The sequence below is a fragment of the Sceloporus occidentalis genome, unplaced genomic scaffold (assembly GCF_023333645.1).
Source record: "Sceloporus occidentalis isolate IW3139 unplaced genomic scaffold, rSceOcc1.0.p SCAF_6, whole genome shotgun sequence".
Lineage (NCBI taxonomy): Eukaryota > Metazoa > Chordata > Lepidosauria > Squamata > Phrynosomatidae > Sceloporus > Sceloporus occidentalis.
Genome location: NW_028316986.1, coordinates 91,917,965 through 91,940,885, shown reverse-complemented (window position 1 = coordinate 91,940,885; position 22,921 = coordinate 91,917,965). Strand labels below are relative to the sequence as shown.

The 22,921-nt window shown below is 40.4% G+C and overlaps 1 protein-coding gene across 2 annotated transcripts in view; it reads right to left on the bottom strand.

The window, feature by feature from the left end:
- The window catches only part of SLC18B1 (solute carrier family 18 member B1), a 38,298-nt gene that overhangs the window by 9,036 nt on the left and 6,341 nt on the right, over nucleotides 1-22,921 (bottom strand). For both annotated transcript variants that reach the window (XM_089528469.1, XM_089528470.1), the window contains exons 3-9: nucleotides 21,436-21,531; nucleotides 19,668-19,741; nucleotides 17,713-17,860; nucleotides 9,976-10,132; nucleotides 7,144-7,280; nucleotides 5,844-5,945; nucleotides 2,105-2,196 (exon numbers count right to left, since the gene is read on the bottom strand). In XM_089528469.1, the coding sequence (XP_089384595.1) occupies nucleotides 2,105-2,196; nucleotides 5,844-5,945; nucleotides 7,144-7,280; nucleotides 9,976-10,132; nucleotides 17,713-17,860; nucleotides 19,668-19,741; nucleotides 21,436-21,531 (806 nt within the window). The remainder of the gene's footprint in view (nucleotides 1-2,104; nucleotides 2,197-5,843; nucleotides 5,946-7,143; nucleotides 7,281-9,975; nucleotides 10,133-17,712; nucleotides 17,861-19,667; nucleotides 19,742-21,435; nucleotides 21,532-22,921) is intronic.

Genomic DNA, 22,921 nt, shown 5'->3' with positions numbered 1-22,921 from the left:
CACATTGCCAACATCGCAGCTCAGCTCCAGAGAATCACTGTGCAGGCTCCAGCAACAACTCACTCTAAAGGTAACTGTCAAAAAGGTAGGCTGGGAGGAGGACAAGGAGGGGACACCAGGGAACATTCTTTATGTTTGAAGGTACCCTCTAGTCATTTTATTGTCCAAAGGTGGATTGCTAGGTCTGTGAAACGGGGCATATCTGCATCTATCCCCTAAAACAGAAAGACTTCTTGTAAGAAGGGAAGCAGGTATTCACTGGGCTTTCTCAATCACAGTCTGCCTCCCTCCTTGTGAGCTCTTTTCTGCTGTCACCCTAGTATAGCTCTGCATTGCCTATAATGGAGGCAGCCTGTCTTTGGGAGGAACACAGTGGCAGGCATGTTTTTCCCTTCAACCTGCCTAAAGCTCTGATTTTTTTCTTATTTTGTTGAGCAAACTGGATTTTAACCCCCTGTCTTTTTACCCTGTTACATGCCCCTGAGTATTACTATCAATTTATATACAGGTCATATCTAAATCCATACCTCTGCCCCCAAAACTTGCACTTGACTTATAAGTGAGCATATATTATAGCTGGACATATGTAAAGTGAGACCTCAGATTCCGTAAACATGCTATCTGTGCATTTGAGCATCTGTGGACAGCAAGCCCGCATCGTCTCCAATGGCAGAGTGTGCACGTGGCACAACTCCTGTTGTCCCTAGTGGCAGTGTGTGCATGCAGCTACATCGCCATTGAAGACAACTGTACTTCACCTGAAGTCCTGTTGTCCCTAATGGTGGCACAGCCACGTGCACATGCCACCATCGGAGACAACATGGGCATGATCATCTGTGTATTTGGCATTCACACTCAGGGGTCTGGAACCGATCCCCCACAGATCCTGAAGTCCCACTGTAATTAAGTAGATGACATAGGATACCGGCAAGCTTTTTTTTTTTTTTTTGCAAAAAAGACCCACAATGCTCACGCAAAACAAACATGTATTCTGCACAGAATAATTTTCTGAAACTATTTGGGATGTGCAAATATAGTGCGCCCGTGTCATACGCGGGTACGCTATATGCGGCTTCCAGCATATGCTAGAAACCGTGCTAGAAAGGCTTCTCCCGCGCCCCAGAAGAAACAATGGGGTGCGGAGCCCCCGCATAAGGGAAGGGCCAGCTGTACTGGATGAAAATTGCACAAAATTTTTGCCATTGTATTATTCTTCCTGACTGGATTTCTTGGTTTTGCGGAAACACAGTTTTTGGCCAAGTAGTGAATATGTGCTCATTACAGTTTGGATCTAGGCTGTTTAAAGGACTATATCTCCTTACATAAGCCCATGAGAGTTTTAAGATCACTTGGAGAGCCCCTCCACTCTATCCTGCCACCTTCTCATGTTCATTTCAATGGAACAAGGGAGAGGGCCTTCTTGGTGGCTGCTCCCAGATTTTGGAATCTATCTAAAACAATTGCATAATAGTGGATTATCAGACTGTGCCAAAAAGAATGGCGGTGGGATATCAGTTTCCTTCCAAAGAGAGGTCAGGATGGTTCCGTGCTTGCTGTCCTTCCGGCAGCAAGTTAAAATATTTTTGTGCTGCCAAACCTTTACAGTTGAAGTTGGGCTCTTAATACTCTATATATAGGTTTATTTTTATTGTTTTAATGTTTTATTATTTTTAACTGTTTTAATATGTATTATTTTCAAACACTTTTATCTTTTAAATTGCATTTTATTCTTTTAATGAGTTGTTTTAATACTATACTAATTTAATTCTATTTCAATGTCCACTGTTTTTAACTCTTTTGTTTTTTAATTTGTAAGCTGCTTTGTATTGCAATTTTGAGGGGAAAACAGGATATTAATAAATATCATCATCATCATCATCATCATCTCCTCCTCCTCCTCCTCCTCCTCCTCTTCTGTTTCAGTCTTGGATGAAGTGGCAAGAAGAGAGAGTGACTAAATGGCAGAATTCAGCTTTTCCTGGTAAACATTGGACAATTGAAGGTAGGGGATACAAAGCTGTGTGCTTACTAATTTCCTGATAAATATAAATGCTTCAGATAAACAAAAGTCCAGTGTTATAAAAGCCAATGATAGATAATCTACCTTTCAATGTGTAAAATGGGAGCCGGTCCCAAGAGAAAATAGCATAGTGCAGTCAGTAGGCCCCCAAAGGCCAGTAACCATTTCCTTAAATGCTGCAAGATACAAATAAAGAGAGGATAAACATAACATTTACCAAAATATCACATTTCAATAAAATCACATTCTGATTTTTGCCATGTGGACTGAGGAATTTGTAGACTTGTAGATCAAAATGGGGAACCTTGTCAAGCTCAAGAAAAGCTGAAACAGTCAATTCAACTGAAAGAAAAATGAGTTCAGATGAGAGATGGGCAAACTATGCCTTCAGACTGCATGTGACCCCCCCCCCCCGAGGTATTTTATTTCCAAAGAATGCACCCAAATGCATTCTAGGGGATGTAGAAGGCATTTCCACATGTTTGGGGGCCTCTTGGGCTGCCTAGGGGTCAATATAATTTTTGTAAACATTTTGAAAACATTTTTGCTCTGAAATGCTACAAAATGTCTCCTAGGTGGTGTGTGGCACATTTGCCCCACATTTTAAACCTGACAATTCAATTTAGGCCTAGGAAAGGCCTTTTTGAAACAAAAAACATGGTGAAAAATGTCCCCATACCCTGTAGAGACCTCTGAAGACAGCATTTATAGCTTTCCAAGTTCCCCTAGGGCTTAATGCAGCCTTCTAGCTTTCCAGTTTCTCACATCTGCTTTAAATGTTCAAGGGCAGAACTATGATGTTCAGGATAGGCTTTTGCACTGTCTGAGTCCATCCATCCATCAACCTTTATTAGGCATCTCAATAGACAATATACAACAAACAATACAATACAAAATTAAACTAAAATAGTTACATGAATACTTTAAAAATTTAAAAATTTTCGTCCTTAAAATCATCTAACACTAAACTCTAACCATTATTTAATTTGTGCCAGATTTTTGTTGCCTCCATTAGAAAATTGGCCATCAATCTTGTAATCTGTACATTACAATCCTCCAATAAATGTACTAGAGTTATATCCGTTAAACAGTAGTTCATTTCCGATAGTTTCTTTAGCAATTTCGCTCTCGGTTTTTGATACAGCAGGCAAAGAAATATAATATGTTGGAGAGTATCTGGAGATAGTTCACATAAACATATTCGATTTGCAAAAGGGATCCTCAAATATCTACCCCTGGTGACACAGGAAGGGTGAATATTCAACCTTGCGAAGAGGAAAGCTTTCCTCGAAGCCTGAAGGGACAATGATTGAAAGTACTTTGGCATCTCGCCACAATAGGGGGGAATGCCAAATACAGAAGGGGAGCACACTCTGGGAGGAGTGGAATAAGTCATCATGTAGTCCCAACTCAATAAACAATCCTTAATTGTCTTAAAACACTCCTCCTCTGTTAGGAGGAGTAGAGAGTCCAGACTTAGGCCCTTTAATTTTAATTTATCTTCATATATTTTTGACCAGTTAGTATAATAATTATCAGATAAAAGAAACCAAATTAGACTAGATCTATTTGGTCTATAATGGATTTTAAGCCAAAATTTATACGCCATCAACCAAGCTGTGGTCTCGAGTGTATCCAGACCAAGCTCAGCATATAATGTTAGGTGACCCAATCTACTCAGGAATAGGTGTAAGACAAGGCTGTGTTCTAGCCCCACATTTATTTAATTTATTTGTGGCAGATCTCCCAACTTTCATGTCAATGGTCGACACCCATCCTCCTATGCTAGGAAATCGCCCACTTTTTGTGTTGCAATATGCCAATGACACTGTATTACTTTCGTTGACTCAAGTGGGCTTATCGAGAGCCCTGAATAGATTTAGTGAGTATTGTGTTAAGTTACACCTACAGATAAATGTTACTAAATCAAAGGTTTTGGTATTTTCAAAAGGATTCACTCCAAGGAAATGGAAGGTGAATAACCAAATTATAGAGCAGGTAAAAATGTATACATATTTGGGAGTTCTTTTCCATTATAATGGTCTTTGGGCAAAGCAGAGAGAAAAGGTTGTTCAATCTGGAAAAAGATCTCTGGCGACTTTACAATCCTTTTATTATAAGAAGGGAAACCAAGATTTCCTTGCAGCTATGAAAATTTATAAAACCAAAATAAGACCACAAATACTATATAGTATATCTGTTTGGGTAACAGCTTTTAACAAGGAGGTTGAAAGTCTACAAACACAACTCTGCAGGAAATTGTTATCTATCCCACCATGTGTCTGAGTCCAAGTCTTAGCTCATTCAAAGTACTATCTAACTTCATATTCAAGGACTGGCCTCTGGGTCTGGTGGGACTAATTCGTGTTTTTTTTTTTTTATCATGGTGGCTTTGCTGAACCTTTTCTACATGGACTGAATGTTATCCAACATTCCTAAAACTATTCAGGACAAAATTGAAGGCCAGACAATCCAAAACATTTTTCTGCTTGAGATTAAGAGCAGAAGAGTGTCCCAGCTAGCTCTTTTACTAAAATCAATTGGACTGGCAGTTCATTAGTTCTTCACCAGTGGCTATAGTGACAGACTAGTATAGGGTGTGTGGCAAACAACCTCTTGTTGCCTTCAATCATTTGCCCCTAAAGTTACTTTCTGTCTTGTTTTGCCTTGTTGATGGACCAGCTAACCAAGGGGTGCAAGCTCAATCTCAGGAAACAATGTCTTGAGCTATGCTGCTGAACGGAGTAATCCAAATAGATGTTCAAGAAAATCTAGAGCTTTTGAGAATACAGTTAAAATCACTGCCCTATTCCAAAAAGATAAAACAGTGCCCCCTGTGCAGCACCTCCCAAACAGCTATGTATTGTCTGTAAGCAATTACTGTACACACATTTTAATGTGATCATGACATTCTTGACATTTTTCTATACTATACAGAAGTACAATAATACATATGTAGGCCGGGAAATAATTGGGTTTAAAGTCACCTTGAGGGCAGTAGCTTTAACTTATTAGGGAACAAAATAATGGATTGTTTTAATCTGAAGCCCAAAACTAGTACCAGCTGTACTTTATTTGAGGGAGGTGTCCTCTGTGGTATTGCTACAAAATGGAACCTCTCCTCAGCCACTGTGTCCCCCCTAAAGAAGACCTTCGTATCTGTATAAGCTCCTGCTGTTCAGGCAGCAATACTTAGCTCTTTGTTTATGCAGTATACTGCTCAGTTGGCTTAAACACTGATTTTACCTTCTGCAAACAAACGGAACCTACATTGGTGGAAGTATCTCTATACTTTCTTGCAGCTATCAATGAAATTAAGTCTCAGCTATCACAGTCCAACGATCAAACAGTTACAACCATACTCACTACACCATGCTGGCTCTCACATTGACTATCAATGATTGGTTATCAGTCATTGGCTAACTATGATGTTTATCACACTATACTCTTAAAGTGCTACTATTCCACTTTGACTCCTCTAGCTGCCTCCTGTTGCATTCTGGGATTGGCAGTTTTAAGGAGGGCTATTTAGAATTCTCAGGCAGAGAATATGACAACTGGTTTTTAAAGATTTGAAGACTCAGCTACTATTATCTATATGTAATTAGCAGGGAGTGGGAGGGAGGTGGGCTGAAAAGAACACTACAAAAGAACATGTGATTCATACTAGGTTTAAGACATTTGGTGTGTTCTGATTTCAGAACAAGAATTTCTGCTAACCAACCACTGAATTTCAAGCATTGATATCACAGCATTAGAACCGACAAAAATATAGAACACATTTTTAAAAAAATTAAAAGAAATGGAGGAGAAATATACTCACTGGCTTTGTATCACTAAGAAAACCAATTAATGGTGAAGATAAAGAATAGGAGAGTGCCAGCCCCAAGAAAACAAGTCCTATATAGCCAGCAGGCAATCTGAACTATAGAAAAAAGCAGTATTATTTTATAATAGTATCTTAACATTGGTTTACAAAATTCTACTTTCTTCATCTGTATTCTCTGTAACATTTAGGGTATCTCACATAATCCAACGGTTAATAACATTGTCAGAAATTTCAGTGACTTTGGATAAAACTATTTGAAAGATTGTTATAATATATAGGCCTGCACAGGTCTTAAGATCTTTGAGGGAGGCCTTTCTATTGGTCCTAACTCCCTTGGTGGAATATTTGGTGGTGATGGGACTGAGAACTTTCCTATGGTAGCTCCCAGGCTCTGGAACAAACTACCAAGCTAGGTTAGGTTGGTCTCCCTAGTGTATTCTTTTGCTATGTGTATTATCATAGACATAAAATGGCATCTGTACATTTTTAAAACTTGAAACATGCCTCTAACAACCTCCCAAATTTGATAGTTTCAGTAAGACAGAAATGGACTCTGTTTATAATAAATTAGCGCTCGATTGGTATAATTTATTAGGAATTAAACAGAAACCCTGATGCGTTAATTATTTACTCAATAAAAAAGGAAAAGTAAAGAAAACCACACAACACTAATGCAAAATTTTCGTTATTCTGGTGTTAATATCCTGAATCCTTACAATGCCTGGAACCCAGACCTCTCCACTACTTTGTTTGGCTAAACCTGTCCTATCTCAGTCTGTTTTTGGATTTAAAGATGGGATAAGAAGGCCTTGAAAACTAGGTGCCATTAGCAAGGCTAACAGCCTATATCAACTGATACAGTGCCTCTGAACTAGGTCCAAAACACACTGTAGAATTAATCCAGTTTGAGACCACTTTAATTGCCCTGGCTCAATGCTAGAGAATTCTGGGAAGTGTAGTTTTGTGAGACATGTACTCTTCTCTGTCAGCAAGCTCTGGTGCCACAATAAACAACAATTCCAGGATTCCCTAACACTGAGCTAGGGCAGCTAAAGCAATTATTTCTGCAGTGTGTTTTCGACCCTAGATTCAAATCCACAAAAGCTGGCTGTAAAACAACCAGCTGATCATAAAAGTGCCATTAGATTCCTTCCCCACCCCCAACAGAGACATTCTGTTTGAAAACTGATATCCCACTGCCATTCTTTTTGGCACAATCTGATAATCTACTATTATGCAGTTGTTTTAGATAGGTAGTATGTTTCCAAAAATACTTTTCTCTAACAGTGCCTACCTTTTCCAAGACAAATAGTGACATTGTAGGATCTAGAAATCCTAAGCATGCACTTAATGAAAATATTGTAAGACTGAGGAGGATAATTTTGGGTATAACAACAAGCTTCCAGAATGAATCTTTACTAGGCGTTGAATCTGTAATGAAAGAACACACAAAATATTGTAATTTTGAACTTTATAACAATAATAATATTGCTGGTGATATCATGCTTCATATAATAAAAGTCCATGACTGAAAAAAAATATTATCGTAAATTTAACTTAAGGGCAACAGACATTCGACCCTCACTGCAGAAGTAATCCAGTTTGACACTGTTTTAACTGCTCTGGCTCAATACTAGAGAATTCTGGAAACTCTAGTTCTGTGAGGCATTTAGCCTTCTCTGTCAGAGAGCTCTGGTGCCACAATAAACTACAATTCCCAGGACTCTCTAGCACTGAGCCAGGAGCAGTTAAAGAGGTGTCAAAATAGATTATTATTTCTGCAGCGTGAATTGAACCAGAGGGATGAGGACAGACACCTGGATGAAGACACCACTATTTTGACGTTTTCAACATGCTGAAGATGCTACTGTTGGGGCTCAACCTACATGAACCTCAAACTTAAACCTCAAATCAGAACAAATACCATATGAAGGACACTACTATCAGTGGCAATACTAAGTGGGTCTTTGTACTGTGCTTCACATTCAGCTGAACCTTCACATTTCCACTCCTGACTCATTAAAAAAAAACAGCATAAGAAACTAGTTCCTTTTAAAATTTTTGATGAAACATGAGAGACAAAGTTCAGCAAATGAAAGAACTCTGCTGAATATAGCTGTCATTGAGCCAAGGCTGCCTGAGGCATGTGGTGTGAATGGAGAGATATTAGAAAAAAAGAGGTTTCTGTAGCTCAGTAGCAAAGAGCATGCTTTGCATACAGAAGGCCCCAAGTTCAAGCCCTGGCATTTCCAGGCAGTTGTGGAAAAGACCCATGCCTGAAACCCTGGTAGCCTGTGTTAGTCAGCGTAGACAATACAGAGTTAGTGGCCCACGATCTAGTCTACTGTTCTCACTGTCTGAGCTTCCTTTTTAAAAAAAAAAGAAAAGAAAAATATGCTGTGGCCCATGATCTAGCCTATTGGCCTCAACTGCAGCAAAAGATGCCAACCAAGCACTAATGATGAAGAAAAATTCAGCTCCATTTAGTCTGCTTCTGCACACAGAATGGGGAGCAGTGCCATCTTGTCTTTTGTTCATAAAATGTCTTGGATTGATGCGTTTCATACGGGAGTACATATAAAAGTACCTACAGTTTAGAGTAAAGTGGTATGTGTGTTGGACTACGACTCTGGAGACCAGGGTTCATAGAATCATAGGCCTGTTACAGACAGCCAAAATAAAGCTGCTTCGAGTCACAGTGGAGGTATGGTGTTTCAATGATGCATGCGTCCTAAGAGTCCTGGAGCGTGACTTTGGTGCGACTTCTGGACTCTTAGGACGCATGCATCATTGAAACACCATACCTCCACTGTGACTCGAAGCAGCTTTATTTTGGTTGTCTGTAACAGGCCATAGAATCATAGAGTTGGAAGAGACTGGAAGGGCCATCCAGTCCAACCCCATTCTGCCATGCAGGAAATCCAAATCAAAGCATCCTCGACAGATGGCCATCCAGCCTCTGTTTGAAGACCTCCAAGGAAGGAGACTCCACTACACTCCAAGGGAGTGTGTTCCACTGTCGAACAGCCCTTACTGTCAGGAAGTTCCTCCTAATGTTGAGGTGGAATCTCTTTTCCTGGAGCTTGCATCCATTGCTCCGGGTCCTAGTCTCTGGAGCAGCAGAAAACAAGTTTGCTCCCTCCTCAATATGACATCCCTTCAAATATTTAAACAGGGCTATCATATCACCTCTTAACCTTCTTTTCTCCAGGCTAAACATCCCCAGCTCCCTGAGTCATTCCTCATAGGGCATGGTTTCAAGACCCTTCAAAATTTTAGTCGCCCTCCTTTGGACACACTCCAGTTTCTCAATGTCCTTTTTGAATTGTGACGCCCAGAACTGGACACAATATTCCAGGTGGGGCCTGACCAGAGCAGAATACAGTGGCACTATTGCTTCCCTTGATCTAGATACTATACTTCTATTGATGCAGCCTAAAATCGCATTGGCCGTGTTTGGCCGTGAAACCCACTAAGTGACCTCTGGGCAAGGCAAACCTTCTCTGAACAAATCTTGCCAAGAAAACCCCATGACAGATTTGCCTTTGGGTCGTCATAAACCAGAAATTACTTGAAGGCACACAACAACAACAAACAGATTAGGGCTAGAGGTTTACTGGTCATTAGCATGACTACAACTTGGTAATATTAATGTTCCACATAATTAGTTTCTATATCTGTGGCGTTAAATCTGTTGGGCCTATTGAGAACCTGCAAACATTACATTTTAAAAAAAACTATAGAACACAAAATTATTGAGCTAGCACAACCCTATGTTACAGTCCCCAAAAGTACAGTAGTTTCTGCAAGTTCTGGTTATAGCTACAGTAGATCTATAGAAATGAACAGAACTTGTTAGTCACAATTAACGTACATTTTACTGGTTTCAGTGGGCCTAGACTAAGACTAACCTTGGATTTTGTCCAATATTTACAATTATAAAGTGTAAATACTGAACTAAATCCAATGTTAATCTTAGTCTAGGCTTACTGAAACTAGTAAAATGTAAGTTAATGAGGGATAACAGAGTCAAAGAAAGGAATGATAGTGTAAATTAAAAATTAAAAAGGCAGGTTTGCTGCTCCTCTTGGCTTTGAAACAGAAAAGCAATAAAAACAGTACCTACCGTATTTTGGTAAAATACACATATAGAGAGGCACCGAGAGCAGCACTAAGCTTCCAAGTACAATGAAAGGGACTTCATAGCCAAACGACTGGTATAAAAAGCCACCAAGAGGGGGCCCAAGTACTAGTCCTAGTCCAGTAAAAATTTCAAGGCTGCCCTAAAAAAGGAAGCAAATAGCAACAATGCAATCAGATAAAAAGGTCTTTCTGGCAGACATTCCCCAGGTTTTCAGGCAGATTTCCCTCAACCTATGTGAACCTGGGAGCTTTTGCATGTAAAGTAGATGCTCTGCCACCACATTTTGGCCCATCTACAGATGAGAATCAAAGGCAAAGGACACAACAAGGACCTGAGATAGCTTTGGCAATAGTAAAGCATAAAGTGGGATCACAAGAGAAGATCCAGACAAGTCGATGTGAATGTACACCAAACCCAACATGCACATTTGCTAAGTTAAAGGCAATGGCTAAAAGGAATTCTATACTAACATTAATAGTTGCTTGCCCCTAACATACTAGACTGGGCATGCACTGGTCACAAGATTCATCAGTTGGGAAAATAGCCTGATTCAGCTCAGATTCGTCTGAGAGCTGCTCAGTTTGATTCAGGTCTAAATTTCAATTTGGACCTAAATCCAAACCTTCATGTCTCCTATCAACTACCAAACAAGAGATGTGGTGTGGTGTGGGGTATTCAAAGGGATTTGTGCTATGGGCCTTTAAAATGTGTATCTTTAAAAAATGAACTTCCCGCAACTTTTTAATGTTGGAAAGGGGAGAGATTAAATTTAAAAATATGGTTCCTTTTAAACAGATGAAGCTTACCTAATTGCAGAAAGGGGTACAAGGAGTTTTGTGCACGAGCAGCCTTTTCAGTTTAGAAAGCCCCCCTCTTAAAAAAAATCTTCTTGGGTTTTTTAATGGTCAATTGTTAAAAAAGATAGTTAGAACAGAGATGGAGAGCAAATGTTTCTTATTAAAGAAAGACTAATTAACCAACATTTTAAAAAGATAGGTGTGAAGACTGGGGTAGAAGGGAAGCTCTCAATCTGAAGTTGGAAATGTATCATAAGTATATGAAATACAGATATGCCTCTTGTTAGTACTGGCTTTTGCCAAGCCATCTATGGCTGCAGTAATTTATGAGAAACTGTTGCAAATTAATGAAATATTTGTGTGTTTCTTTTTGGTAATATGGGTCAGGCAAACTTTGTGTAAGTGTTTTTAAATAGCATGTTGATATGTCTAGCTGCTCCAGTCTGAGGCAATTTCATTATTTGTGTTGATTTGTGTTTATTTATTTTTACTCTTTAGTGATAAATACATAGTATTCATTGTCAGAGGCCAGCAGGATATTGGGAGACCAGGGTTCAAATCCCCACTCAGCCATGGAAACTTGAAACATGAAAACACTATGATAGGTTTGCTGTAGGGTCACCAAGTCAGAAATGACTTGAAAGCACACAAAAATAATTCACTGTTACTTTTCAGATTTTCTTTTGCTTTCTGTCTGTTTTTAGAATCAGCTTTTATTCCACCTCCCATCCAAAACTGAAGTGATGGCAGAGAAGTATTTTGGTTCTTCTTATTCCATTCCATACCTTTAAAAAATGATGTGTATGAAAGCTGCAAGTGTCATACAGCCTACTCCAGGTAAGAAATCTGAAACTTCAGGAAGATAAGTCCAGTGGTTAGTGAGTCATAATGAATGAAAACCAGCTGAGAACTTGGGTGTTTGGCCAGTTGACACTCAAGGCACAGACGATAAAACATGACTGGGAAAATGATGGATGTAAAGCACACAGCGGGAGAAGCAGAGGGATTTTAACATCTAGCATTTACCAAGCAAGAACCCACTACTACACTGGTCCAGGTCCCACAGTCTCTTGCAAAATACTTACAATGTTCCTATTTCTGAGGAAAGAAAACAAACAGAAGCACGAGACACAAGACCAGTTCTGTGATATATTACTTCAACATCCCTCCACATACTTCAAAACTGAGCCTAGAAAGCCTTGCAAAAACATTAACTATGAGTGTGGTGTAGTGGTTTGCACAAAAGATTAGACTCTGGAGATACAGGTTTAATTGCTCAGTTGGCCATGGAAACTGGCTGGGTGAACTGGGGTGAGGCATGCACTCTCAGCCCCAGAAAACACCATCATAGGGTCTCCTTAGGATTGCCATGAGTCGGAAACAACTTGAAGGCACAGAACAACAATATAAGCTAGAACTGCCAGTCACAAAACTGTACCCCTCTCCTCTTTCCCTCCCCTTGGTGTTTTTCTTATAGAGAGAGCTTGGGGAGAAATGTGTCAGTTTGGGGAATCATGCTGTCTGGTCCCTCCAAATCCAAATTGCTACTGAATTGTCAGGAGTAGATTCAGCTCGCTTTTAGTAAGTCCTACTTTGATTTGGACATCTCTCAGATCTGCCCAGATGAATCCAATTTGGTTCAGGATTCATCTGAATACAGCCCAATAAGAGACTAAGCCCAATAAAATACATATTTTAAAATCAGCATTCCAAAATAGTAATGTAGGGGCTTCTTTTTTTTTTTTGTAAAAGAAAAAGGGAAATGGGATGAGATACAGCACTAGAACCACTAAGGAAGATAAGTTAATGTGCTTGAAGAAAAATGTTTAATTTTTAAAGACAGATCTGCCCATTCTGTATCTGAGTAATGATTAATTTTAGTTGATGGTTCTTCTCCCTCTCTTTCTCCTCTATAGGAGTAATTCACCACGGGAAGGCATAGAAGTGGGACTTCTCTGCTGTGGTACCCCTTTGTGAAAGGTTTTCCCTTTGGGGATCTAACTGGAGGTACTGCTTGTGGCTTCATCCTGTCACCAAGCTAAAATGTGGCTTTGTGGTCTGACTTCTTCTAAATGTGTATTTACATTAAAAAAAAAAAACTTTATTTATATACCGCCCTTCGAAACATCAGGGCGGTTAACAGCAATATTCAATACAATTTATAAAAACAATACCATTAAAACAGTAATAAAAGAACTTGTGCCAGATCACAAACAACTGACAGAGGGGGGAAGAGGACTCTCAGGGCAAAGAATCAGGGGTAAGCCTGCTTGAAAAAGAATGTTTTTAGCCCCTTCTTAAATTGGGCCAGGGAGGTTGCTGAACGGAGCTCGATGGGCAGCAAGTTCCAGAGGGTGGGGGCCGAGATGGAAAAGGCCCTTCTAGTGGTGTTAACCAATCTAGCCTCCGGAACTCTTAACAAATGCTGCCCGGTGGATCTGAGTGTGCGGGGCGGATTGTATGGAGAGAGGCGGTCCTCTAAGTACCCTGGGCCCAAGCCATTTAGGGCTTTATAGGTTATAACCAACACCTTGTATTGCGCCCGGAAGCGAATAGGCAGCCAATGTAGGTCTTTTAAGACCGGTGTTATATGACTGGTCCTAGATGTATTAGTGACCAGTCTTGCTGCCATATTCTGCACTAATTGCAGCTTCCGGGTATGGTACAAGGGTTGCCCCATGTAGAGCGCATTGCAGAAATCCAACCGAGAGGTTACCAGAGCGTGTACCACTGTTTCTAGGTCCCCCTGGCTCAGGTAGGGACGCAGCTGGCGTATACGCCGAAGCTGATAACAGGTGCTCCTGACCGTCGCGTCCACCTGAGATGTAAGGTGGAGTGATGAGTCGAGGAGCACCCCCAGACTGCGTACAGAGTCCCTCACAGGAAGCGTGATCCCATTCAGGACAGGTGGAACCACCGCCAACCCTGGGCCAGGAGAACCTATCACAAGTACTTCCGTTTTCTCTGGATTCAAGCTGAGTCTGTTTTCCCTCATCCAGCCCATTACCGACTCCAGACAGGCCACGAGAGGAGAGATGCCATCCCCGGTCACTGCATCAGTCGGAGACAGAGAAAATTATTTCGGTGTCATCAGCGTACTGATAACCCTGCGCCCCATGTCTCCGGATGATCTCTCCCAGCGGTTTCATGTAAATGTTGAAAAGCATGGGAGACAGAATGGCTCCTTGAGGGACCCCAGATGTTAGGGGTCTCTTGTCGGAGCACACGTCTCCCAGCTGCACCATCTGGAACCTCCCAGAGAGGTAGGACCGGAACCACTGGAGCGCAGTGCCCCCGACTCCCACCTCTACCAGGCGCTCCAGAAGGATATCATGGTCTATGGTATCGAAAGCCGCTGAGATGTCCAAGAGCACCAACAGGGACACGCTTCCCCTGTCAATGCCCAGACGGAGGTCATCGACCAAGGCGACCATGGCAGTCTCAACCCCGTAACCCGCCCGAAAGCCGGTTTGAAATGGGTCTAGATAACCCGTTTCATCCAGGATCGATTGGAGCTGGATCGCAACCGCCCTCTCGATCACCTTCCCCAAAAATGGCAACAGCGATACAGGCCGATAATTATTATGCATCAGGGGGTCAAGGGAGGGCTTTTTTAATAAAGGTCTTACAGTGGCCAATTTTAAATTCGAAAGAAATTGCCCATTCCTGAAAGATGTATTAATAATCCGGTGTAACATTGAAGTTACCACCGGTCCCCCCTGAGCCGCCAGCCATGAGGGACAGGGATCGAGAGAGCAGGTCGTCTTCCTAACACTCCTAAGGATCCTGTCCACATCCTCGGTACTTACAGACTCAAAGTGATCCAGTTTAACCAAGTCCACGGAAGCTCTGGACGCCTCTACTCTGGTTTCTGCTCTAATACTGGCATCCAGACCTTCGCTTATCCGAGAGATTTTATCCGCGAAGAAGTTGTTAAATCGGTCACAGCAGGCATTATGATTTTAAATTGCTTTAATCTTTAAACTTGTTCAATTGCATAATGTTTAAGCCTGCTTACATTATTTTTGTTTTCTCAAATTCTATACTGTTTAAACTGTCACATGTATTTTTATTACATGTTGCCCTGAGTTGTTGTTAGCTGCCTTCAAGTTGACTTCAAATTATGGCAAACCCATATCCAAGTCTTGCAAACTCAGGGCTGTTGCTTCCTTGAATCCATCCATCTGTAATGGGGCTTCCTCTTTTCCTACTGCTTTCTACCTTAGCAAGCATTATCGTTTTTTCTAATGAATCATGTCTTCTCATGATATGTCCAAAACACAGTAGTCTCAGTTTAGACATCTGGGCTTCTAAAGAGAGTTCAGGCTTGATCTGCTCTAGGACCCATTTATTTGTCTTTTTAGCAATCCAGCACAGCTGCAGATCTCTTCTCTAGCACCACATGCCAAATGAGTTGGTTTCCTTCCCATCAGCTTTCTTCACTGTCCAGCTTTCACAACCATACATAAATATTGGCAGTACGATGGCATGGACCATCCTAACTGTAGTATTCAATGATATATATTTACACTTAAGGATCTTGTCTAGTTCCTTCAAAGCTGCCCTTCCAAGTGCTAGTTTCCTTATGATTTCTTTATTATTATTTATTATTAACCTTTATTTATGAAGCGCTGTAAATTTACACAGCGCTGTACATGCAATCTTTTTAGTTAGACGGATCCCTGCCCTCGGGCTTACAATCTAAAAAGACATGACACAGAAGGAGAAGGGAGTGGTGGAGGGAAAGGGTAAGAGGTCCAGCAGTTCCTCTCTACCTCCAAGGCCTGGACCAAGGCAGATGGAATGGAGGGAGGGCTTGGCTTCATAATGGATGGTTAATCATTTTCCAGGGAAAATACATACTCTCAAGTAGGATAATGCATATACAGTACATAGAAATACAGGAAATGGTTTGATAAACAGGCACCAAAAGAACATCAAATAGTAAGCGACAATTATGCAATGGTAAGCGACAATTATGCAATGCCTGGGAAGGCTTCTCTGAACAGGATGGTTTTCAACTCCGTTTTGAAGCTGGTTAAAGAAGTGATGGCTCTTGCTTGTGGGGGAAGAAGGTTCCAGGAGGGAGGGGCAGCAAGTGAAAAGGGGCAAATCCGGGATGGGGCAGAGGAAATCCTGGGCTGAGACAGCAGACCTTGACTACCAGAACGGAGGGCCCGAGTGGGAAGGTGAGGAGAAAGAAGGTCTGATAAGTAAGGAGGGGCCAGTCCATGGAGGGCTATAATGTCAACAGCAGGAGCTTATACTGAATGCGGAAAGGGAGGGGGAGCCAGTGAAGGGATGCCAACACAGGAGAGATGTGGACAGCATGGTGGGTGGAAGTGATAATGCGTGCAGCTGAATGCTGAACAGAAATTAAAGGACGGAGGTGAGAAAGAGGAAGCCCAGCCAGGAGGACATTACAGTAATCAAGTCGTGAGATCACTAGGGCATGGACCAGGATCTTGGCAGTAGAGGTGGAGAGATATGGTTGGATTTTGGCAATATTGTACAAAAAGAATCTACAAGCCTTGGCTGTGGTCTGGATCTGAGGGATACACGACAGAGAAGAGTCAAAGATAAAACCAAGACGGCGGGCTTGCTGGACTGGTTGAATAGAAATGTTGTCCACAGAGACAGAAAAGGAGAGTTGAAGGGTGGGCTTAGGAGGAAAGACAAGAAGCTCTGTCTTGGACATGTTGAGCTTCAAACGCCGATGGCGCATCCACTGCGAGACAGCTGTGAGGCAAGACGAAACTTGCTGTTCAAGCCTTGGAGAAAGGTCAGGGGCGGAAAGATACAGCTGGGTGTCATCGGCATACAGATGGTAGGAAAAGCCAAAAGAGCTAATGAGTTTTCCTAAGGACAGTGTGTAGAGAGAAAACAGAAGGGGACCCAGAACAGAGCCCTGGGGAACTCCAACAGATAAGGGACTGCAGTCCCCACTCTGATTAATGGTTGAGCCAAGGTATGAAATTTCAATGTTTTCATCATCTGTTTTAAAGTTATGTAAATCATCTGTGATCATTTTTGTTTTCTTAACCTACCTTTATACTTTCTGCTTTGACTTCTTTCAATAATCATTCCAAGTCTTTGCTATTTTCTGCTAGTAATATGGTGTCATCTACACATCATAGATCATTGCTGTTCCCTCCTCTGATTTTCATGCCTCTTCCTTCCAAGTCTAATCCTGCTTTATGTACTATATATTCAGTGTACAAATTAAGTATTATTATTATTTATTATTATTAAGTAGATAGGGTGAGAGAATACAGCCATGCTGACCCATTACCAAATGTAAATCATTCTGTTTCTCTATATTCTGTCCTAATAGTAGCCTCTTGTCCCGAGTTCAGTTTACAAATCAGGACAATCAAATGTTGTGGCACACCCATTTCTTTAAGAGTGAACCATAGCTTACCACGATTTATATAATCATGGGCATTACTATACTCCAAGTTTTTTTTAAAAAAACTTCTGTGGTACACTCCATTATCCAGTGTATGTTTGCGATTAATCCCTATTGCCTCTTCCTTTCCTGAATCCAGCTTGGGCATCTGGCATTCTCATTCCATATATGGTGAGCATCTTTTTTGTAGAATTTTGATCCTCATTTTGTTTGCATGGGAAATGTATGCAATGTACTGTGATTATTGCAATCCCTGGTACCTCCTGAGACCTCAAGATAAAAGTTGGTATTTAAATATTTTAGATCAGTCATTAAGTATGTCCTGTAATAGTAGGAGCCAAATTACATTTTACATTGTAAGCATGATTGCACTGATCATACCTAGGTTGTTAGATTTTGTTTCTATTAGCCCATCTGCCCCTATCTTGCCCTGCTGCTTCCACTGTGCCAGTTAACACCTCAAATTTTACATTAAGAGGGGTTTTCGAAGCCACTGATCAATATCATACATACCAGAACTGTAGCTATGTTGTTAGGGAACGCCTTTGCAAGAATAGAAAATGAGGAAGTCATTGCTGCAGCAAAACCAATCGCGTCCACTGCTCGGACCAAAAAACAGAGTCCTATGAAGATGGGTCCATCAGGTGCTCTGTCCAACAGCCTAAAAAGAAAACATATTCAACTCCTCAGTGTCTTATGTACAAACATAATTGGTACAGATGCAATACCTCACTTTATATGGTGTAAGTAGCATAAGCAGAGTTGGAAAACCTTCCTTCTGTTAAGGGCCAATGTAGTGGTTAAATTGTCAAACTAAGACAAGGAAGACATAAGTTCAAACATCTACATGATAAAGAAAACTCTTTAGGTGATCTTGGGCAACAGTTATCTAGGAGCACAAACTATCCCAGGTTGTTGTGAAAATTTAAAAAGCAGAGAGGATTCAAGAGGAGAAAAAGTGTGAAAAAGCTCTCCTTTGGGAGCAATCTTCCAGGGAGCTGCCTACTGATGATAGGGAAAAACAGAGTCAAAAGTAAGTGGAAACACTTATCTTCTCACTCACTCCATTCTGTTGCCTGCCTCTTTCTTCCATCAAAGGAAAAAAAAAAAGGCAAGAAATACCATCTCTCTGGGTCTGCTTTTAAAATAGTTACCTATCCAGCCATGTGGAGGTCTAAACTGTATTTAACAGTTATAGGTGTTTTGTCTTAAAGAGAAGTGTTTGGATTAAATTTCATGGACCACATCTACAGGAGAACATTTTTCCAGGTGAGATTGTACAACTGTCCTTATTATCCAAATGGCTTTCTGTACCAGTATAATTATGCAATGGGATATTGTAGCACCTCTGAGACTAAGTAAAAGAAAATGGTAGTAGTATGACCTTTTGTAGACTTGAGCCTACTTCATTTCATTTTTGCATACTGATTTTTCCAGACCAACAGTTTGAGACTGCTTTAACTGCCTTGACTCAATTCTGGGAACTGTAGTTTTGTGAGACATTTAGCCTTCTCTGTCAGAGATCTCTGATGCCACAATAAACTAAAATTCCCAAGATTCCCTAGCATTGAACCAGGGGCAGTTAAAGAGATCTCATTGGATTATTTCTGCAGCGTGTTTTGGACCATAGCTATGTCTTTGGATTCTACCAATATAACTACATAGTCATCACATTAGAGAGCAGCATGTTGTAACATCTTCTTCATACAAATGATAAAACAAGCCATGCTATACTCATTTGCACTCAGGTTATATTGCACTATATCGTATAAGAGACAGAAATTTACATTTCCAACTGTGACCAAAAACAGTGGCAACAGTGGATGTGAATCTGAAGATATCTCAACAACATAGATTCAGCATCGTGGATAGCTCCTTTGAGAGTAAAACCAGAGGCATAATCCACTCCCACTGCCAAAGGAGCCACCAGTGGTCACTGACCAAAAAGTATGAGACCATTGGCCAGTATTCTATCCTGTCAAATATATCAAGTTTAGGAAAACGGTAATGGCTTAAGGATTGCAGACTATCACCACAAGAGACAGGGAAAGCTATATGAGAGACAGCAAAAAAGATGGGGCATGCTCCTAGCCAAGGCTTTTATCTTGCAATTGTTCAGCCTGAAAAATGAAATTTTACAGGCTGTTCAAATGACACTCTCTTCCCCTTGTAACCCTTACATTTGTTTTCCCACAGCTGCTTTTATCTTATGTTTTATCAGCCAAATTACATTAAGAAAAAATATGAAACAGGTTTAAAGGCCATTTTGAATTACAGCATTAGGGGTTCTTGGTCTGAAACCACCCCAGAGAAGTCCAGATATCAAGAACGGAGTCAAGGTTGGATTAAAAAAACACATGACTTTAATTTATCAAAACCATAATATGCTAAGAACAAGCCCCATAAAACACAGGTTTTTTTTACAAAAATCATGTTGTATTGCTATGTGTGTGCATGTATGTACTCACCCAAAGAGAATAGTAATAAATCCTGAGACAAACATTCCAGAAACGAACATAAACTTTGCTCCAATCTGTACAAGCTGCAATTGTTGAATACAAGTGTTACACTTCCATAATATCAAAGTCATTTAAAATAAGCTTTCTATTGAAGACATACTACAAAAATTCACTGCCTTTCTTTCAGTTTACAGAAAAGGACAAGTGCACTAGCAAACCCCCACCCCACCCCACCAACTTACATCCTGCTCATTATCATACCTAAAATATTTTAAATGGATACGTGAATTAACCTAGTTTCAGAAATAGAAGGAAACTGGTTCAAGGAAACTGCTGAAACAGTTTTCAATACTCTTTGCCATCATTAACCCCATATTTGATTGCAGTACTCTTGTCCATGTCACAACAGTGATTTGGACAATCTTCTCAAAGTATTGAAGAAAATCACAAAGCTATCTGCAAGCACTGTAATAAAATGGCAGGATTAATTGAAATAATTAACCATGTTCACTGAGACAAACCTAATCCCATATTAGGATTGATGAATCCCAATAAACATCTGAAACAAAAGTTGCATTGCAGCTATATTGCTGGAGCTACGGTACTTAAAAAAACTAAATCACAGGAAAGCCCCTGGTTATCCCTTCACTTGTAGATTTGTTCAAAGCACTCTCCAACTGAATGTTTTCATTAAACATATATGCTACCTTTTCTTCCGAAACTAGCGCTCAACAACTAAAACATAAAAGCTGATCAATAAAAAGGATTAACAGCCAGTTCAAATGCATCCAAGTTGAGTTTGGAAAAGTTACTACTTTTGGATTTTGAGTGCACAGATTCTGTGACTTTCCATGTGTTCCGTCCCTAAAAAATGTAGGGCAATTCAAGTTTCCTAAGCCTTTGTTAAGGAAACAAAAATATTTAAATATCAAAAATATCAAAGCCAAGCTTGTTAGGGTCTTGCTTTAAATCAGCAGAGTAGCAGAAAATGTGTCCTTGTCTAACTATGCTTCTCTGAGAACTGAGACTGACTCAAAAACACCACAAGTAGCTTCCAGTTTAAAACAAAAGTTTACTAATGGCTTTAATCTACATATACATAGAAGCTATATCCTAATCTAGCTAATGAATAGTTCAGGTAAAGAAGAAATCTTAATTTTACCATCTTTCCAAAAGAAAATTGAGAGAGGAGGAAGATGGGGAAAACCCAACAGTGCAGGAGAAAATCTTTGTATGTGTGAGTACTACTCAAAAGGGGGAGTGACCTGAATCACATGGTTTATAAAAACTATGTATGGTGGCCATGAAAGCCTTGGACTTCATGTCACATGGTTTGTTTACCAATTTGCAAAGTTATTGTCCTTTGATTCAGTAGGAACAAATGGGAAGTTTGCTGGAGGCGGGGACAGCAGGACTTACATGCAGGAAAATCTATCTAAGGAGGAGAAAAGAGAATGCAAAATAAATTCCAACAAAAAAAAACAAGCTCTACCTCTAACAGCAACTGAGTTTAAACATCCAAGGTCTGTCTGAACTGAGATTATATAGAACAGGTACAGTGGAAGTCATTTGTGGCAGCTACCCCACAAAAATGAAAACATGCTCTGTGAAATGTTGTGAGACATTAGGAAGTTTGATCATTATAGTACTTGAGTCAGTATTGTAACACCGTAATGCGGTGGGTGGGCGGGAGATGAAGATGCTACAATGAAACTTTTGTCCCACTTCTCTGGACTGTACAATATTGTCATATATACATTCTGGCAAAGATACTTACATATTTGCCCATTATCAAAGATGTCAAGAAGTTGAATAACGCAAAGCATCCAAAAATAAGTCCAACTATTGTACTGCTAGCACCTTTCTTTTCTGCCTTAATAAAAAGATAAAACACAAAAAGGTTCAGACCATGAGAGCCTGTGGCATGCAGGAAATAAGGAAATGGCTTGAATTTGGGTGGGGGGAGTGCCTTTAGACATCAGAATACTATTAGGACTCCCTTCGTATCATACAGCAGACGGTGAAGCCTGAGATCACAAAAACACAGCAGCAACAACCATATTTTGCAGACCTCCTGGATTTTCTGTATAAATTTGAGGGTGGGAGAAAGAGGGAAAGGAAAGTCACATAAGAAGAACTCCATAACCATCTCACATTCTATAGGGCACCAAAGCTTGGAAAATTTAATTTTGGGGCTACAGTTCCTGAAGCCAGCATGATGATTCAAAAAGGTAGCTTTTCCAAGCTCTGTGGAGGCACATTGACAAGCAGTTTTATTTTCCATCAAAGAACGTGTGCTGTGAAGGCTTGCAAATGGACATGAGAAGGAAAGCCATACAATCCATATCTGCTCCATACAGTATTTTATATGCATGGATTACAGAAACCACCTAGATTTTAAATACAGAGATGTACTTGGTTCAGTAACTCTCATATGTGAAATGTCAAAATATCATACTATGGAAGAATACTGAAAGAGGTCTAAGTTTCCCAACTCTTTGCTCAAAGGGAGTACATGTCAGATACTTACTGATGATGATGATTTTAAGTGAGAGACCAGACCCAGGACTTCTAGGAAGTTTTATTCTATTATCTGAGTGATCCCCCGCCCTAGATTCCCAAAACACTCCCAAACACATCTCTAATTTATAATATACATTTGTCCCCAATAGAATATTGTTTCCTGTGATTTGTACTGTACATACCCAATATAAATTGAAAAATTTATGCCCAAAATTGACCCTAAAATCCTGGGTCAATTTATATGTGGGTCAATACAATAATACTGCTTAGAAAGGTCCTGATAGAAGCTCCACACCAATGCCCCACTCTTTGTGCCTTGGCAGTGATCTCTGAAAAAGCTGCCAAGGCAGGGAGGGTGTGTCTGTGTGTGAAAGAGATGATTCTCTTCTCAATTCGATGTTAAAAACTTCCTTTCCCATCCTCCTCTGGATCTCTCTGACCACCAAACCCCATTTTCCCTCCATTTCTTTCCTTTCTCGATCCTATGTTAAAATTTCCTCCACCAGCACCAAGGAAGTGGTGTTTGGTGGTCAGGAGAAACCCAGAGAGGGAGAAGTAGGAAAGGAAGTGGTGTTTTGTCCTTTAGATCCTTTGTTACATCCCCTTAGTTCTACCCTCAACTTATCCACTAGTCATGCCAAAATCTATGATTCTGGCCCTAAAACTTTCCCTTGATTTATACATGAGGTTGATTTATAATTGAGTATATATGGTACTCTGATAATGTACACACAATATTT